Below are 14785 nucleotides of genomic sequence, written 5' to 3' on the forward strand. Positions count from 1 at the left end.
ACCTTGGTCGCAAGAGCTGTTGGCGAGTTCCTAGTTCTAACCACCTAAGACTTGAAACCTAGTTGAGTCGCAGCTCGATAACAAAAACAGAAAATTGCCTAATATTGCTCTAAGTGCTAAGTTTGCTGTGTGTGTAAAAGTTCTTTCTTGCGCCTGTCGCTTTCGTGTCCCTTATATACTCCTTCTAGGTCGGTCTGGGCTTTCCTTTTCTGCCCTTGGGCAGAGTTTATCTTCTCGCAGGAATATTCCATTTTTTCCGATCTTGATGATTATCCCTTGAAACTTGACATTTATCTCCGAATTTGCCTTTAGTACGACGTCGATTTTACGAGATAGCGGAAATCAGTAGTATATCTCAGATAACCATTATATTAAGCTAAGCGTTATCATTTTATACGATCGATCCGAACTTATATGAGAAAATAAGTCTTCGTCGTTTTATCGTAAAGTTTTAACGGTAACTCCGATCGGGACGAAACAAGAGACAGTTTGACCGAGACCCGAAAGAGGGAGTTTCGGAGACGAGAATGCATGGTGTGGGACTGATCCAACTCACTTAATGGCGAACTGGACAAGGCTGATCCAACTCGACATCGGGCAAGTTGGACATGATGCATCCAACTCGCCCAATGGCGAGTTGGATTGGACGTGGGCGAGTTGTGTCAGTCCCAAACCACGCATTCTCGTCTCCGGAACTCTCAATGGTGATTTGGACTTGGCTTATCCAATTTGCCCGATGGCAGGTCGTACGATGCTGGTTTGCTTGTCTTGATGCTTTGGAAACATCTATTCGAGAGATTGAATGATCCCTTCCGAGGACATTGTCGCGCAAATATTCTTAAAAATATGAAGTTTTAGTTTTCCATATTTTTATTTTTTTCACAAAAAGGTTTCTCGAGAACTTTTGGACATTGATTTCGTCATTACCGATTTTGACCCCAACAATTTCCAGATAATGATGTCTTAGTTTATCCTTCTTTTCTCATCCTTTATCGACGTCGGATCCTCCACAGAAGCCCACCGCTCTTATATACAAGGTCCTTCACTTCGAGAATATTTTTTTTCCGTCTTTCATCAACTTTGATAGCATATTTTCAAATCGGCATCCACCAATCTTCCAACCCCCGCTAAATCCATTTTCAGTGCCAATCCTCCACTCACCTCTTTCTCCCAGTCTTATCGTCATCACAGTAAAAGTCATTGGTTTATTAATGTACTAAGAAGATAAGTCAACTGTTATCGGTTAATGATGATAATTTTATATGGATATGGATTCGATAATGAATTAAATCATAGGAACAATTACTGAGATTATCACTATTTGGTATTTCACAAGAAAACCTGAGTTTTTTGGGTTTAGGGGATGAATCAGTTGACCCCTAAAATGTAATTTTCTTTTTACTAACAAGTAGAGAATTCAACATCTTAATAAGATTATGGTACTAAAAAGAATATTTGTTGCCATATGAATTCAAATTTTGGTTCATGAATGGTGGAAAAATAAAAGACACAATAGGATACTTAAGATTCCATATTAAAAAGAAAAGGAAACTAAAGATTTTAAAAATATAATGTAAAATATCAGGATATGTATTTCGATAAGCCTATAGTATATTACCTCCTGTTGTCTTAGCTATCTGCATTCCCAGACCATAGCAAAAATCGTCATGAGCCTAGAGAAATACAACAATCCGGTGAAACACCTTAAAATCATCAAAGGCCACATACAATCATCAAAAAACTCTTCAACGTATGTAGGAGGAAACTCGGAGACGCTTCCCATCGATCTCATCATCGAGATCCTCAAGAGACTACCAGCAAAAGCCATTGCACTATGTCGATGTGTCTCGAAGGAATGGGATTCCATACTTTGCAGTCCACATTTCGCAAAATCGTTCCTGACGAGTTCATCCACTCGGCCACAACTTTTGTTCACGTTTGAATTCAAAGGCAAGTGGCACTTCTTTTCATCCCCTCAGCTTCATTTTAATGAGAACATAAGTGTTGTAGCACCGGATTATCATATGGGTGTCTCTGGAGATTGGTACAAAGAAGTTTGTCTATCCGCCAACGGTTTTGTCTATCTTTACGAAAAGCAGATGCTAAAGGGAAAGATGGAAAGGGTTCCTGTGCTATGTAACCCTAGCACGGGTCAGAAAATACCTCTACCTAAAGTGAGAGCTAAGAATAATGAGTTAAGAAGCTTCCTTGGGTATGATCCTATCGAGAAGCAATTCAAGGTTTTGTGCATGACCGTAACAAAGTATAGAAGACAAATAAACTCCAGAGAACATCACGTCTTGACGCTAGGGAAAGGAAACCCATCATGGAGAAAGATAGAATGTGAGTTTCCCCATTTTCCTCAGAACTACAGAAAGGGGATATGCATCAACGGGATATTGTATTATGCAGCTCATAACAACTTTATTAACGTGATAGCATGCTTTAATGTTAAGTCTGAAAAGTTTAGGTTTATACATATAGATTTCAACTTTTGGACGTTGATAAACTACAAGGGAAAATTAGGTGTCTTAGTCCGTGATTATAGTGACAATAATCAGTTATGGGTTCTAGATGATACCGAGAAAGGGAAATGGACAAAGCATATCTTGTATTTCCCAGATATGATTTTCTGGAACATAAAATCAGTCTGGGGAACTGATACAGGTGAAGTTGTTTGGGCGCAGTGGCGTTGGAAGAAACCATTCTATGTTTACTATTACAATGTGGAGAGAAAGAGTGTTAGAAGAGTTGAGATCCAAGGAATTGAAGAGAAGGTCTTTATGGATCCAGCTGCACACCATGGTGAAGTCTTCACCTTCCCAAACCATGTTGAGAATCTGATGTTTCGGCAATAAATCCGTGGCTGATCGCGGGGTCTTTGCTCTCTTTGTTTTTATATTTATTTTTGCTGAAGTCTGATGCCTAGACCATTTCTGAATCTTGTGGTTTAATTTTCTTTCTTATGGATTTGTTTTGTTTCTAATTATCAGCGACATTGATTTATTTGTGCTACTTCTGTTTTATGCATTTATATCACTTAAAGATTTCTAAAGCTTGAGTAACAGATACTCTCTCCGTTTCATATTATGTGTCGTTGTAGAGAAATTGTTTCGTTACAAAATAAGTGTTGTTTTCAACTTTGAATGCAAAATTTATTAGTTTTATTTAACAATTAATTTTCTATTGGTTGAAATATGGTTAGGTGTATAAATAATTGTGTTTTTATATATGAAGTATACAAAATTAATTGTTTCCTTAATCTGTGTGCACAAACCCAAAGTGACACTTAAAATGAAACAGATGGAGTATTAGATATAACTTACAAAAAGATTAGCTCCAACACCAAAATCATCGTGAGCTGTGAGGTTTTGACGATGCCGAAAAGCAAGAATGGTTGAAGTTTATCTAAGTTTTGCCACTTTTCCAAAGGAATGTGGTTGTGCAGACAAGTTATTATTTGTAGGACTCACTTGTACAAGTAAAATTGCTCTACAACCCGAAAAATAACAGTACAGTGCAGATACGTGATAAATGTTGGACCAAGCTTGAAATAACTTAAGCAACAAGCTATCTATTTCCTACCGAGTTATGGAATAGGAAATAGGAAAGTCCTTAAGTGTTTAGGAGTTATCTAAACATTATTATCTAGTGTGTCTAGGACTTTATATTCTTATATATATGGAGATGTCAAAGTGTGACATAAAATAAGAGTTTTGTGATTGAGAGAGCTTAAGGTTTTGAGTGAGTTTTCTTAAGAGAGTGATTCTTATTAAGAGAGTTCTTAGTTGTGTTCTTGAGATCGAGTTTCAATATTTGGTATCAGAGCTTTAGGTGCGAAAAAGCGAGAGTTATTGTGATCAGATACACACCATGAGCGACAACAAGAAAGACGAGGTCATGATGAAATTGAAATAGATAGGACCATCTTCAATTAAGTGTCCCATGCTTGATTCTGCAAACTACACAGTATGGGCCATACGGATGAAGATTGCACTCAAGGTAAACAAGGTGTGGGAGGTTATAGAGTCTGGAACAAAGGACGAAGACAAAAACAATATGGCGATTGCGTTGTTGTTCCAATCTATACCAGAAGCACCAATTCTAAAACTTGGAGACCTTGATACCACAAAGGCCGTGTGGGAAGCCATACAAGCTAGACATGTTGGAGCTGATAGGGTTAAGGAGGCGAGATAACAAACGCTAATGGCTGAATTTGACAGAATCAAGATGAAGGAATCAGATACGATTGATGCGTTTGTGGGAAAACTTTCAGAAATCTCTTCGAAATCAATTGCACTTGGAGAAGTCATTGATGAACCAAAACTTGTTAAGAAGTTTCTGAAAAGTCTACCACGAAAGCGTTATATACATATTATTGCAGCACTTGAACAAGTACTTGATCTTAATATCACAAGTTTTGAGGATATTGTTGGGAGGCTAAAAGCATATGAAGAGAGAATTGGTGAAGAAGAAGAGGAAGAAGAAACGGATGATCAACGCAAGCTTATGTTTGCGAATTCTGATTCGCGTCCTCAAGAGAATCACTGAAGAAACAGAGGACGAGGAAGAGGATACGGTGGTCGATCGTACTGGAGATGTAGAGGTCGTGGTCGCCATGGTCCGTGGTATAGACAAGAGCGAGATGACTCCAAGATAATGTGTTAAAGGTGTGATAAGCTAGGGCATTATGCGACGGATTGTCCAGATAGGCTACTTAAGCTTCTTCAGGAAATAACAGAGAAGAAGGAAGAGGATACATAAGTGGCTGATAATTTGATGTTACATGAAGTGGTGTTCTTAAACGAACAAAAGGTCGAGCCAAGTTCGTTTGAAAGTGATCAAGATTCACTCGACTTATGGTACCTTGACAATGGAGCCAGCAATCATATGAGTGGGAATCGGTTATTCTTCTTTGAGCTCGATGAAACAATCAAAGGAATGGTAAAATTCAGTGATGATTCTCGAATAGAGATACAAGGAAAAGGCTCAATACATTTCTTACTCAAGAATGGCGACAAGAAGGTTCTTAATAACATATACATTATTCCTGATTTAAAGAGCAATATTATAAGTTTGGACAGGCCACTGAAGCATGGTGTGAAGTTACTATGAAAGATGATCACCTAATAATATATGATCGAAACGGCAATTTAATAGTGAAAACTAAGAGATCCAGGAATTGGTTATATAAGGTGACCATAGACGTGGATAGCATCAAGTGTCTTCAACTGATAGGCTCGGATGAAGGAAATAAATGGCACTCCCGACTGGGACATGTCAATGTCGAGACTATGAAGTTGATGGCTAACAAGGAGGTTGTAGTTGGCCTACCAAAGATGTTCATAGAGAAAGACACGTGCGGTTCCTGTCTGCGAGGCAAACAGACACGACAAAGCTTCCCTCAGGCAAGCACATACAGAGCTACACAACCTCTTGAGCTGGTACACGGAGACCTTTGCGGGCCAATTAAACCATCTACACCAGCACACAAGAGTTACGTGTTCGTGATCATTGATGATTACTCTCGCTACATGTGGAGCATTCTACTAAAAGAGAAGAACGAAGCGTTTCATAAGTTCAAAATATTCAAGGCACAAGCCGAGCAAGAAACAAGAACCAAGATTCTAACATTCCGGACAGATAGAGGAGGAGAATTTATATCAAAAGAATTTCAAAATTTCTGTGAGATCAATGGCATCAAGAGACATCTTACAGACCAATATTTGCCGCAAAAAAACGGAGTCGTAGAAAGGCGTAATAGGACGTTATTAGAGATGACAAGAAGCATTCTTAACCATAAAGATATGCCTAACTATCTATGGGGAGAAGATATAAGACATGCAATTTATCTTATAAATCGCGTGGCGACAAGGTCACTAATTCCTCCACAGACGCCATATGAAGCTTTGCGACAAAGAAAACCTAACCTTGGGCACATTCGTGTCTTTGGGTGCTTAGGATATGCGAGAACAGAAGCAGCTGGGAGAAAGAAGCTAGACGATAGATCAAAACTTCTTGTTCATCTTGGAACCGAACCAGGTTCTAAGGCATATCGTCTCTTTGATCCAACTAAACAAAGAATAGTTGTTAGTAGGGATGTAATATGTGATGAGGAGCAAGGCTGGAACTGGAACAAAAAGGAAGATATTAACTCTGGAATGCTTAACCTACATTTTTGAGAGACTTGGAGATCACGTAAGTAGAGGAGATGAGGTTGATGATTGAGAAGGAGAAGGCAACGGTTCAGTTCGAGTTATGAACGAACCAGAGAGTCATGCTGAAGCCGAGAAAAGTAAGGAGAAAAGCGAAACAGAAGATGAGGTTGATGACGAAGAAGACGGTCCTAGACGATCAGATAGAGTTAGAAGAAAACAAGATTACCTTAGTGAGTATATCTGTCTTGCTGAGATTGAATGCGAAAGAATATTGATCATGATCATTGAAGAACCTTGGGATTTTGAAGAAGCTAAAGCTCACAGAGAATGGGTGGTAGCGTGTGAGGATGAGATTGAGTCCATAGTAAAGAACAAAATGTGGGACTTGGTCGAGTTACCACTAGGAGCTAAAGCTATCGGACTAAAGTTGGTTTTCAAGATCAAAAGAAACCCTGATGGAAGCATAATCAAGTTCAAGGCAAGACTAGTATCTAAAGGATATGTACAAAGACACGGCATAGACTATGATGAGGTGTTTGCGCCGGTGGTACGAATTGAAATGATACAATTCATCCTTTCTCTTGCGGCCACAAATCATTGGCAGGTTCATCATCTCGATGTCAAGACCGCGTTTTTTCATGGAGAGCTCAAAGAAGAAGTATATGTGAGGCAACCAAAAGGGTTTGAGGTTAAAGGAAGAGAAGACAAGGTGTATAAACTGAACAAGGCACTTTATGGGCTTAAGCAAGCCCCTAGAGCTTGGAACATCAAGCTCAACAGCATATTACGAGGGCTTGGCTTCGTTAAGTGTTCTAAGGAGGCGTCTCTTTATCGAAGAAAGGAGAATGATCATCTATTGATTGTTGCAGTCTATGTGGATGACCTTCTTGTAACGCGTTCAAGTCTAGAGATGATACATGATTTTAAGGAGGAGAGGCTACAAACTTTGATATGAGTGATCTTGGAAAGCTAAGATACTATCTTGGTATTGAGGTAACGCAACACTCAGATGGTATAACATTGTCCCAAGCAAGATATGTGTCCAAGCTAGTTGAAGAAGCAAGAATGGGTGATCGCAATTCATGTCAAATACCGATGGAACTGAATGTGAAGATGTCTAGGGGATTAAACGAGAAACACGTTGGTGAGAAGGAGTATAGAAGAAGCATTGGTTGTCTGAGGTACCTCCTCCTTACACGGCGTGATCTTTCCTTTGTTCTGGGTATGCTTAGTCGATACATGCATGAACCGAGAGAGTCTCACAATGTGTTGCTCAAACAAGTGTTGCAGTACCTACGAGGCACATTGTCGTATGGTTTGTCATATGAACGAGCTGATGGCATGAGCCTGATAGGATACAGTGACAGTAGTCATAATGCTGATGAAGATGATGGGAGGAGTACAACCGGTCACATATTCTACCTTGAGAAGTGCCCTATTACTTGGTGTTCACAAAAGCAAGAAACAGTGGATCTCTCGTCGTGTGAAGCAGAATTTATGGCTGCTACAGAAGCGGCAAAGCAAGCAATCTGGCTCCAAGACCTTCTAGCTGAAGTAACCGGAAGTAGATGTGAAAAGGTGACTCTCCGAATCGATAACAAGTCGGCTATAGCACTCACCAAGAATCCAATATTTCATGGTCGCAGAAAAGAGCAAACACATACACCGTAGGTTTCATTTCATAAGAGAATGTGTAGAGAACAATTAAGTAGAAGTGGATCATGTACCAGGTACGGAACAAAAGGCCGATATACTAACTAAGTCCCTTGGCAAGCTGAAGTATAAAGAGATGAGAAGCTTCATTGGGGTTCAAGAGTTGAATATTGGAGATTTCAAGCTTGAGGTTGAGGGGAAGAATGTTGGACCAAGCTTGAAATAACGTAAGCAACAAGCTATATATTTCCTACCGAGTTTTGGAATAGGAAATAGGAAAGTCCTTAAGTGTTTAGGAGTTATCTAAACATTATTATCTAGTGTGTTTAGGACTTTATATTCTTATATATATAGAGATATCAAAGTGTGACATAAAATAAGAGTTTTGTGATTGAGAGAGCTTAAGGTTTTGAGTGAGTTTCCTTAAGAGATTAATAAGAGAGTGATTCTTATTAAGAGAGTTCTTAGTTGTGCATATGTTTATCGCAGATTTTCTTGCAGATTTTTGGATGCAAAAGTTTATCGGAGGTTCCAGAGTACTGCAGGCAGAGCCGTTCATTGTGGTCATATGCTGCAGAGAGAGCATGTCCATCAAAGATGTCATACATGCAAAACATTTCATCGATCCAAGTGTTTTAGGGAAAGCTTCATTGTGGAATCATTATCCGTATAATTGTTCATTAGTATTGAATATGTTGCAAGTAGTTGATCATCATATGTAATAGAATTAAATTATGTGATGTAATGTGTATTATCCAGTGTTAAAAACATGATTTTTTGAATCTAAAACATTTAAGCAATTAACAAAACATTTTCAAAATTATTTATTTTTTTACAAATTTATAAACTTTTTTTTCAATTCAAATCAGATTTCATATTTTAAGAATATTTTTATTATAAAAAACGTTTCACAAAACCTTTTTTTTACAAATTTGGTAAACAATTTCTATTTTTTTAAAACGTTTTATACAACTTTTAAATTTTAAAAATATTTTTTTTTTAAATAGTTTATTTTTAGTATTTATTTATTTATTTTAAAATTGTGTTAATTTATGAAATGTTAAATTAGGTTTTGCTACATTATGTTGTTAGATTGGGAATTTAGATATAATCTCTGTTATTTGTATATTTAAGATTCTTTACTTTTATAATTAATTTTTTTATATATTTTTATAGATTTTGGTATATTTTAAATTTTATTATTTTAAATAAAGCTTAAAATTAAAAATGTTTTGAATTTATTAAAGTTTTTGTAAATTTTTAAACATTCTAACAAATTTCTAATGAAGTTTTCCAGTGAATTCTCGACAAGGTGGCCACCTGAAATTCCTCAATGAAAAGTTCAATGACCGTAAACGTTGAAAATTCTTTGGTTAACAGTATCGTGAATTTTTGAAGATACGTGTTCATCAAAATCTGTCGGGAAAGACCATCCCAAAGACTTTCCGATGGATATCTTTGTCGAGAATAGCTTATTTTCTTGTAATGTATGTTGCATAAAAATATTTTACTTTAGAAGTCCATGGGTAGGACGTTTCCAAGAGATGATTTAGACATGTGTCATATGGGACGCTGACAGTTGCGTTTAACCATTCATACACCTCTCCATTGACAACCTTACATCTCTTAACAGATTTACGTATTATTCACTCAACCAAAAGAAACTTTTATGTTGTTCTTCACTTTCATAGGTTAGTTGGAAGTTTAGGATATGACCTACATTGTGCTCCAAGTTGCCTGATAAGGTTCACAGTATGAGAAAACCTCCATGTAGTTTCCAAAATTGGACAAGTGAAAAAGTAGTTGATGTTTAGCAGAAAAACAAGTTGACAAGTTTTATCCATTTGAATTCCTCTTGTATTCAATCTTGTTGCATCCCTAAGGCAGATGATAAAACCCTTTAAATAAAATGTTCAATTTAGGTAGTAATTGCAACCTCAATGGATATACTGGACACCTAGTTAACTCTGTCGCTACTCTATAGCCTGAGTTACCATAGTAATCTCATGTTTTATCATAACACCAGATGACACCTTGTATGGATGTGATTCATGTGTTAAACGTAAACTAGCCATTAAATCCCAATCTTTAAATATCAGAGAATCTCCCATTTTCATAATAATGTCCTTTGAATAAGGCAAGCAAAATGTTCTCTTGTTATGAAACCTTGTTCTTTGGTGGTGGTGTGGCTAGTAAGCAATGATCCTCATATAGATTGATTGGAAATGAAGTGTATTCTTCTTTAGGAGCGATCTAACCATGCTAAGATTAATGACCAACCATAACTATAAGACTGGTCCTATTCTTGTGTCGCTTCTAAGACATAGGCGTTATTTCAATTAGGAGCCTTCAAGAGTCTTGAAAATAAGGGGTTTGGGTTTTAAAGGATCCGCCATGCTTATCTTGCTAACAAAAAAAATCATTAAATATCTCAAGATCTCGTATCTTTTTCTCCCTTCCTTATATGGATACACAAATCGCTTCCATGCAAGCCATGTAATTATTTTCGCATCAGAAAATTTAGTCTGCCACAACCTCTCTCTTCAATAACACACTCAAAATTACCTCTCTTTCTTCCTTACCCTTCTATCAGGTAAGTTTTTATTTAGGTTAGATTGTTAACTTATTTTATATTAGGTTGTTGACTATTGGGATTTAAATTTTAGTTTTAGGGATTTAGATGATAGTTTTAGGGATTTGGTTGTTAGTTTTAGGATTGAATGTTTTTTTAAGGATTTGGATATTAGTTTTTGGATTACTGATTGTGTGTGTGAAATACTAAAAACGTATATATAGATAAAAACATGTTTTTCTATTTTAAAACATTTATGTCACTAAAAACATTTTTAAAACGTATTTATATTCTTATAAATTTATAAACGTTTTTCAAAAAAAAAATAGAGTTCACATTATATGAATATTTTATTATAAAAAAACGTTTTACAAAACTTCTTGGTTTTGTTTTTTTTTTTTCAAACTTGGCAAATATTTGTTTCAAAATTTTGTTAGTTTAGGATATGTTAAACTGTATTTGTTAGATTAGGTTGTTAGATTAGGAATTTATATATAATTACTGCTATTTGTATATTTTAAAAAGGTTTATTTTTATTATTAAAAAGGTTTTTGAAAATTTTATACATTTTTGGTATTTTTTTTAATTTTATTATTTTAAACAAAATTAAAAATTTAAAATGTTTTGAAATTTACTAGATTTTGTAGATTTTCAAATATTTCCGACAATTTCTAATGGAATTTTTTTCAGTGAATTATCGACGAGAAATTTACAAAAAGGTTGCGACGGGTAATTCCCGACAGATCCCAAATGAAAAGTTCGACGACCGTAAACGTTTTTTTTTACAGTAAACGTTAAAAAACATTGTTCATCAAAATCTGTCGGGAAAGACCATTCCCAAAAACTTTCTGATGGATATGGTCGTTGAGAATAGTTTGTTTTTTTGTAATGTATGCTGCATGAAAATTACACTTTAGGAGTCCATCGGTAGAATGTTTCCAAGGGATTTCTCTGACATGTGTCATATCTGACCCTCACAGTTGCTTTTAACAATTCCTCTCCATTGACAACCTTACAAATTGACATATTGTTATTTAAAAATCTGGTTGCTTTTTGATTTCCATATTATTCACTCAACCAAAAGAAAATATTACGTTGTTCTTCACTCTCGTAGGTCAGTTGGAAGTTTATGACATAACCTACATGTGCCCAGGGGCGAAGCTAGGACTTTTGTATAGTGGGTGCACTATTAATTACAAAAGAAAGGAAGATATAAGAAGAGATTGAACCTGGGTTGTAAGAAGGTGCAGAACCTATGTTTTACCATCAGATCTACCAAATCTATATTATTTTTTCTCACTAAATTTGAAAGATAGATATTATTACGGGTGCACATGCACCCATAGAGTATAAGGTGGCTTCGCCCCTGCATGTGCCCCAAGTTGCCTGATACGGTTACAAAGACATTCACAGTATGATAATACCTCCATGTAGTTTCCAAAATTGGACAAGTGAAAAAGTGGTTGATGTTTTCTTTAGCAGCATAACAAGTTTTGTCCATTTAAATTCCTCTTGTATTCAATCTCGTTGCATCCCTAAAGCAGATGATAAAATCCTCTAAATAAAATGTTTCAATTTTGGTAGTAATTGCAACCTCAATGGATATACTGGACGCCTAGTTAACTCTGTCGCTACTCTATAGCCTGAGTAACCAGAGAAATCTCATGTTTTATCATAACACCAGATGACCTTGTATGGATGTGATTCATGTGTTAAATGTAAACTAGCCATTACATCCATATCTTTAACTATGAGAGAATCTCCCGCTTTCATAATAATGTCATTTGAATAAGGAAAGAAACATATATTCTCTTGTTATGAAATCGTTGTTCCTTGGTGGTGGTGTGGCTGGTAACCAATGATCCTCATATAGATTGATTGGAAATGAAGTGTAGTCCCTTCCTTAGGAGCCTTAACCATGCTAAGATTGATGACCAACCACAAGACTGGTTCTATTTTGGTGTTTGCTTCTAAGACTTAGGCATTACTGAAATAACGAGCCTTCCAGAGTTTTGAAAATAAGGGGTTTTGGTTTTATAGGATCCGGATACATCATTAAATATCTCAAGATCTCAAATCTTTTTCTCCCTTCCTTGTCTAGATACATTAATCACTTCCAAGCAACCCATGGTATTATTTTTGCATCAGCAAATTTAGTTAGTTTGCCACAACCTTTTCATAATGCTTTGTTTTATCTAAAATTCTTACGAATCAACCGAATCTGTTCCTAGTGAGTCACCCATCTTTATATTACTGCAGCTGGAGTACATGTAACTATAAAGTTCTCTTCAAATAAATGATCAAATGATAAACACTTTACTGACATAAACTGCCAAATCAACTATCTTTAATTAAGTCTCTTGAAATGTATCACCTTATTCTAAAAATCGGGACATTAGAATCACCCTCATTCACATAGCAAAAAAAAACATTCACCGTGATGATGTCGCCCCACATGAATCCATACATATATAGATTTGGTTACGGTACCACATACAGTGTGGGCCCAAAGATGCTCTCTACCCATGGACAACACCCTTGTCTGACTACCATGGTGTTAATTTAGAAGAGTAAAGACCTATTTACAACCTCGATAATCACTACATGATATTTTTCTTATTTTGCAGTCGCTCACACCTACCAAAAATTACTTACATGATATTTTTCTTATTTTGCAGTCGCTCACACATACCAAAAATTACTTCATGAAAAGTTACTCATACTATGATTGCTCAAACTCAAGCATACACAAATATGAAATTTTCTACAAAAGAGTGACCGAAAAGATAAATGCATTTTGAAATATAGACAGTCAAATAAATTAAAAATTTCTCTACATGAATCACTATTTTTCTAAATATCGGGATGTTACACTCACCTCCGCTCACAAACCGCCTTCGTTGCACAGGCCGTCACCCGAGACTATATCTTATGTCGTTCATAACATCCCAACTGCACCATCCATAGGCCTGATGCATACTTTTTGGCCAATGCATTATTTTCTAAGGCCTAAAAACTTATTTATGGACTTTGCGATGACCATGTGACCTTCATATATATGTTTTATCCTCCCTCACACGAAATGACTTCATGATATGCCATTTATTCTTAAATTTCTTCAACTCAGACATATTTAACTCATTTATTAGGCAACAAAATAAATGTACTTTGGTGAAAATTGCATCAATATTTATTTTTTAAAATAATCTCTCCACATGCATCATCATACCTTGGAAATCAAAACGTTGCAGAAATGATACAAGCATGTATCTTGAAGTTGAAAATCAGTTATTTCAATTATCAAAATAAATTATTTATAATTGATTTTATATTCAAACTCTAAATACAACTGTTATTTTGTGGGGAAATGGCCAAAAAAAAAATTCAGATGTCTAACTAATGCATAAAATATATATAACACAATGCAAAAAAATATTCAAACTTTGAAAAAAAACAAATTCATATATTGTGTTTGAATTCTTAGTGAAATCATTGTTGGGACCAAAAACGGACACGACGAAGTTACATCCAAATATCCATAAAAATCAACGTAAACGTTTTTACGAAAAGTATTCTTCGAAAAGATTATTTTTACGAAGAATCTTGCGGCGAAATATTACACTAATCTTGGTTCATTCATTGAAACTAAACACTCGTAGACCAAGAACACGTTTATGAAACGTCGGAAAAGGATCCAAACAAGGTCGCCACGAAGCGATCGACTCGCAAACGAGTCGGTCGCTACGTAGCGACCGACCAAGCCACTCGGTCGGTCGTTACGGAGCGACCGGCCCGCGCACGAGTCGGTCGCTACGTAGCGACCGAACCGCGCACGAGTTGGTCGCTGCGTAGCGACCGACCAAGCCATCCGGGCGGTCGTTACGTAGCGACCGGCCAAGCCATCTAGTTGGTCGCTACGTAGCGACCGGACCACGTACGAGTCGGTTGCTACGTAGCGACCGGACCATGCAACCGACCAAGCCATTCGTTTGGTCGCTACGTAGCGACCGATCCATCACGGATATGGTCGCTACGTAGCGACCGAACTGTCTCAGACATCGATCAACGGGTATGTCCCAAGACCGTGCATTCTCATATGTTCCTCAATGCTAGCTCCCGTGTGTCGCAGTCATACCTTTCCTAACATTATTCCAATCAGAATAACTGTTGAAACTTTACGATAAAAGCACAAGAACTTGTTTTTATCGAAAAGAAAATCGTAAATAACGTTTCATGTCGAAAGACGGCCAAACGAGGTCTAAAACGTGACTACAAGCCCACTTACAATTATTTAAGAATGAGCCCGTAGATGTTATGGCCGTTTATAAAAGATAAGTTTTCGCGGAGAAAAATGTTAAGTTTCCGCGGATAAACATGACAATCAGAAAAACAGAATATCTCC

General features: G+C 36.6%; 2 protein-coding genes across 2 annotated transcripts; both read left to right on the forward strand.

Annotated features, from left to right (window-relative positions):
- The first annotated feature begins 688 nt into the window (after window positions 1–688).
- Window positions 689–4458, forward strand: LOC106441561 (putative F-box protein At1g46984). The gene has a single exon (XM_048739048.1). It carries the CDS (start codon window positions 1668–1670, stop codon window positions 2856–2858), a length of 1191 nt encoding a protein of 396 aa, XP_048595005.1. The 5' UTR covers window positions 689–1667; the 3' UTR covers window positions 2859–4458.
- A 2651-nt stretch (window positions 4459–7109) lies between these two features.
- LOC106441555 (uncharacterized mitochondrial protein AtMg00810-like) lies at window positions 7110–8037 on the forward strand. The gene is made up of 2 exons (XM_013883361.2): window positions 7110–7797; window positions 7889–8037. Exons 1-2 carry the CDS (start codon window positions 7110–7112, stop codon window positions 8035–8037), a joined length of 837 nt encoding a protein of 278 aa, XP_013738815.2.
- Window positions 8038–14785: the final 6748 nt, after the last annotated feature.

The sequence above is a fragment of the Brassica napus genome, chromosome A9, assembly GCF_020379485.1.
Source record: "Brassica napus cultivar Da-Ae chromosome A9, Da-Ae, whole genome shotgun sequence".
Lineage (NCBI taxonomy): Eukaryota > Viridiplantae > Streptophyta > Magnoliopsida > Brassicales > Brassicaceae > Brassica > Brassica napus.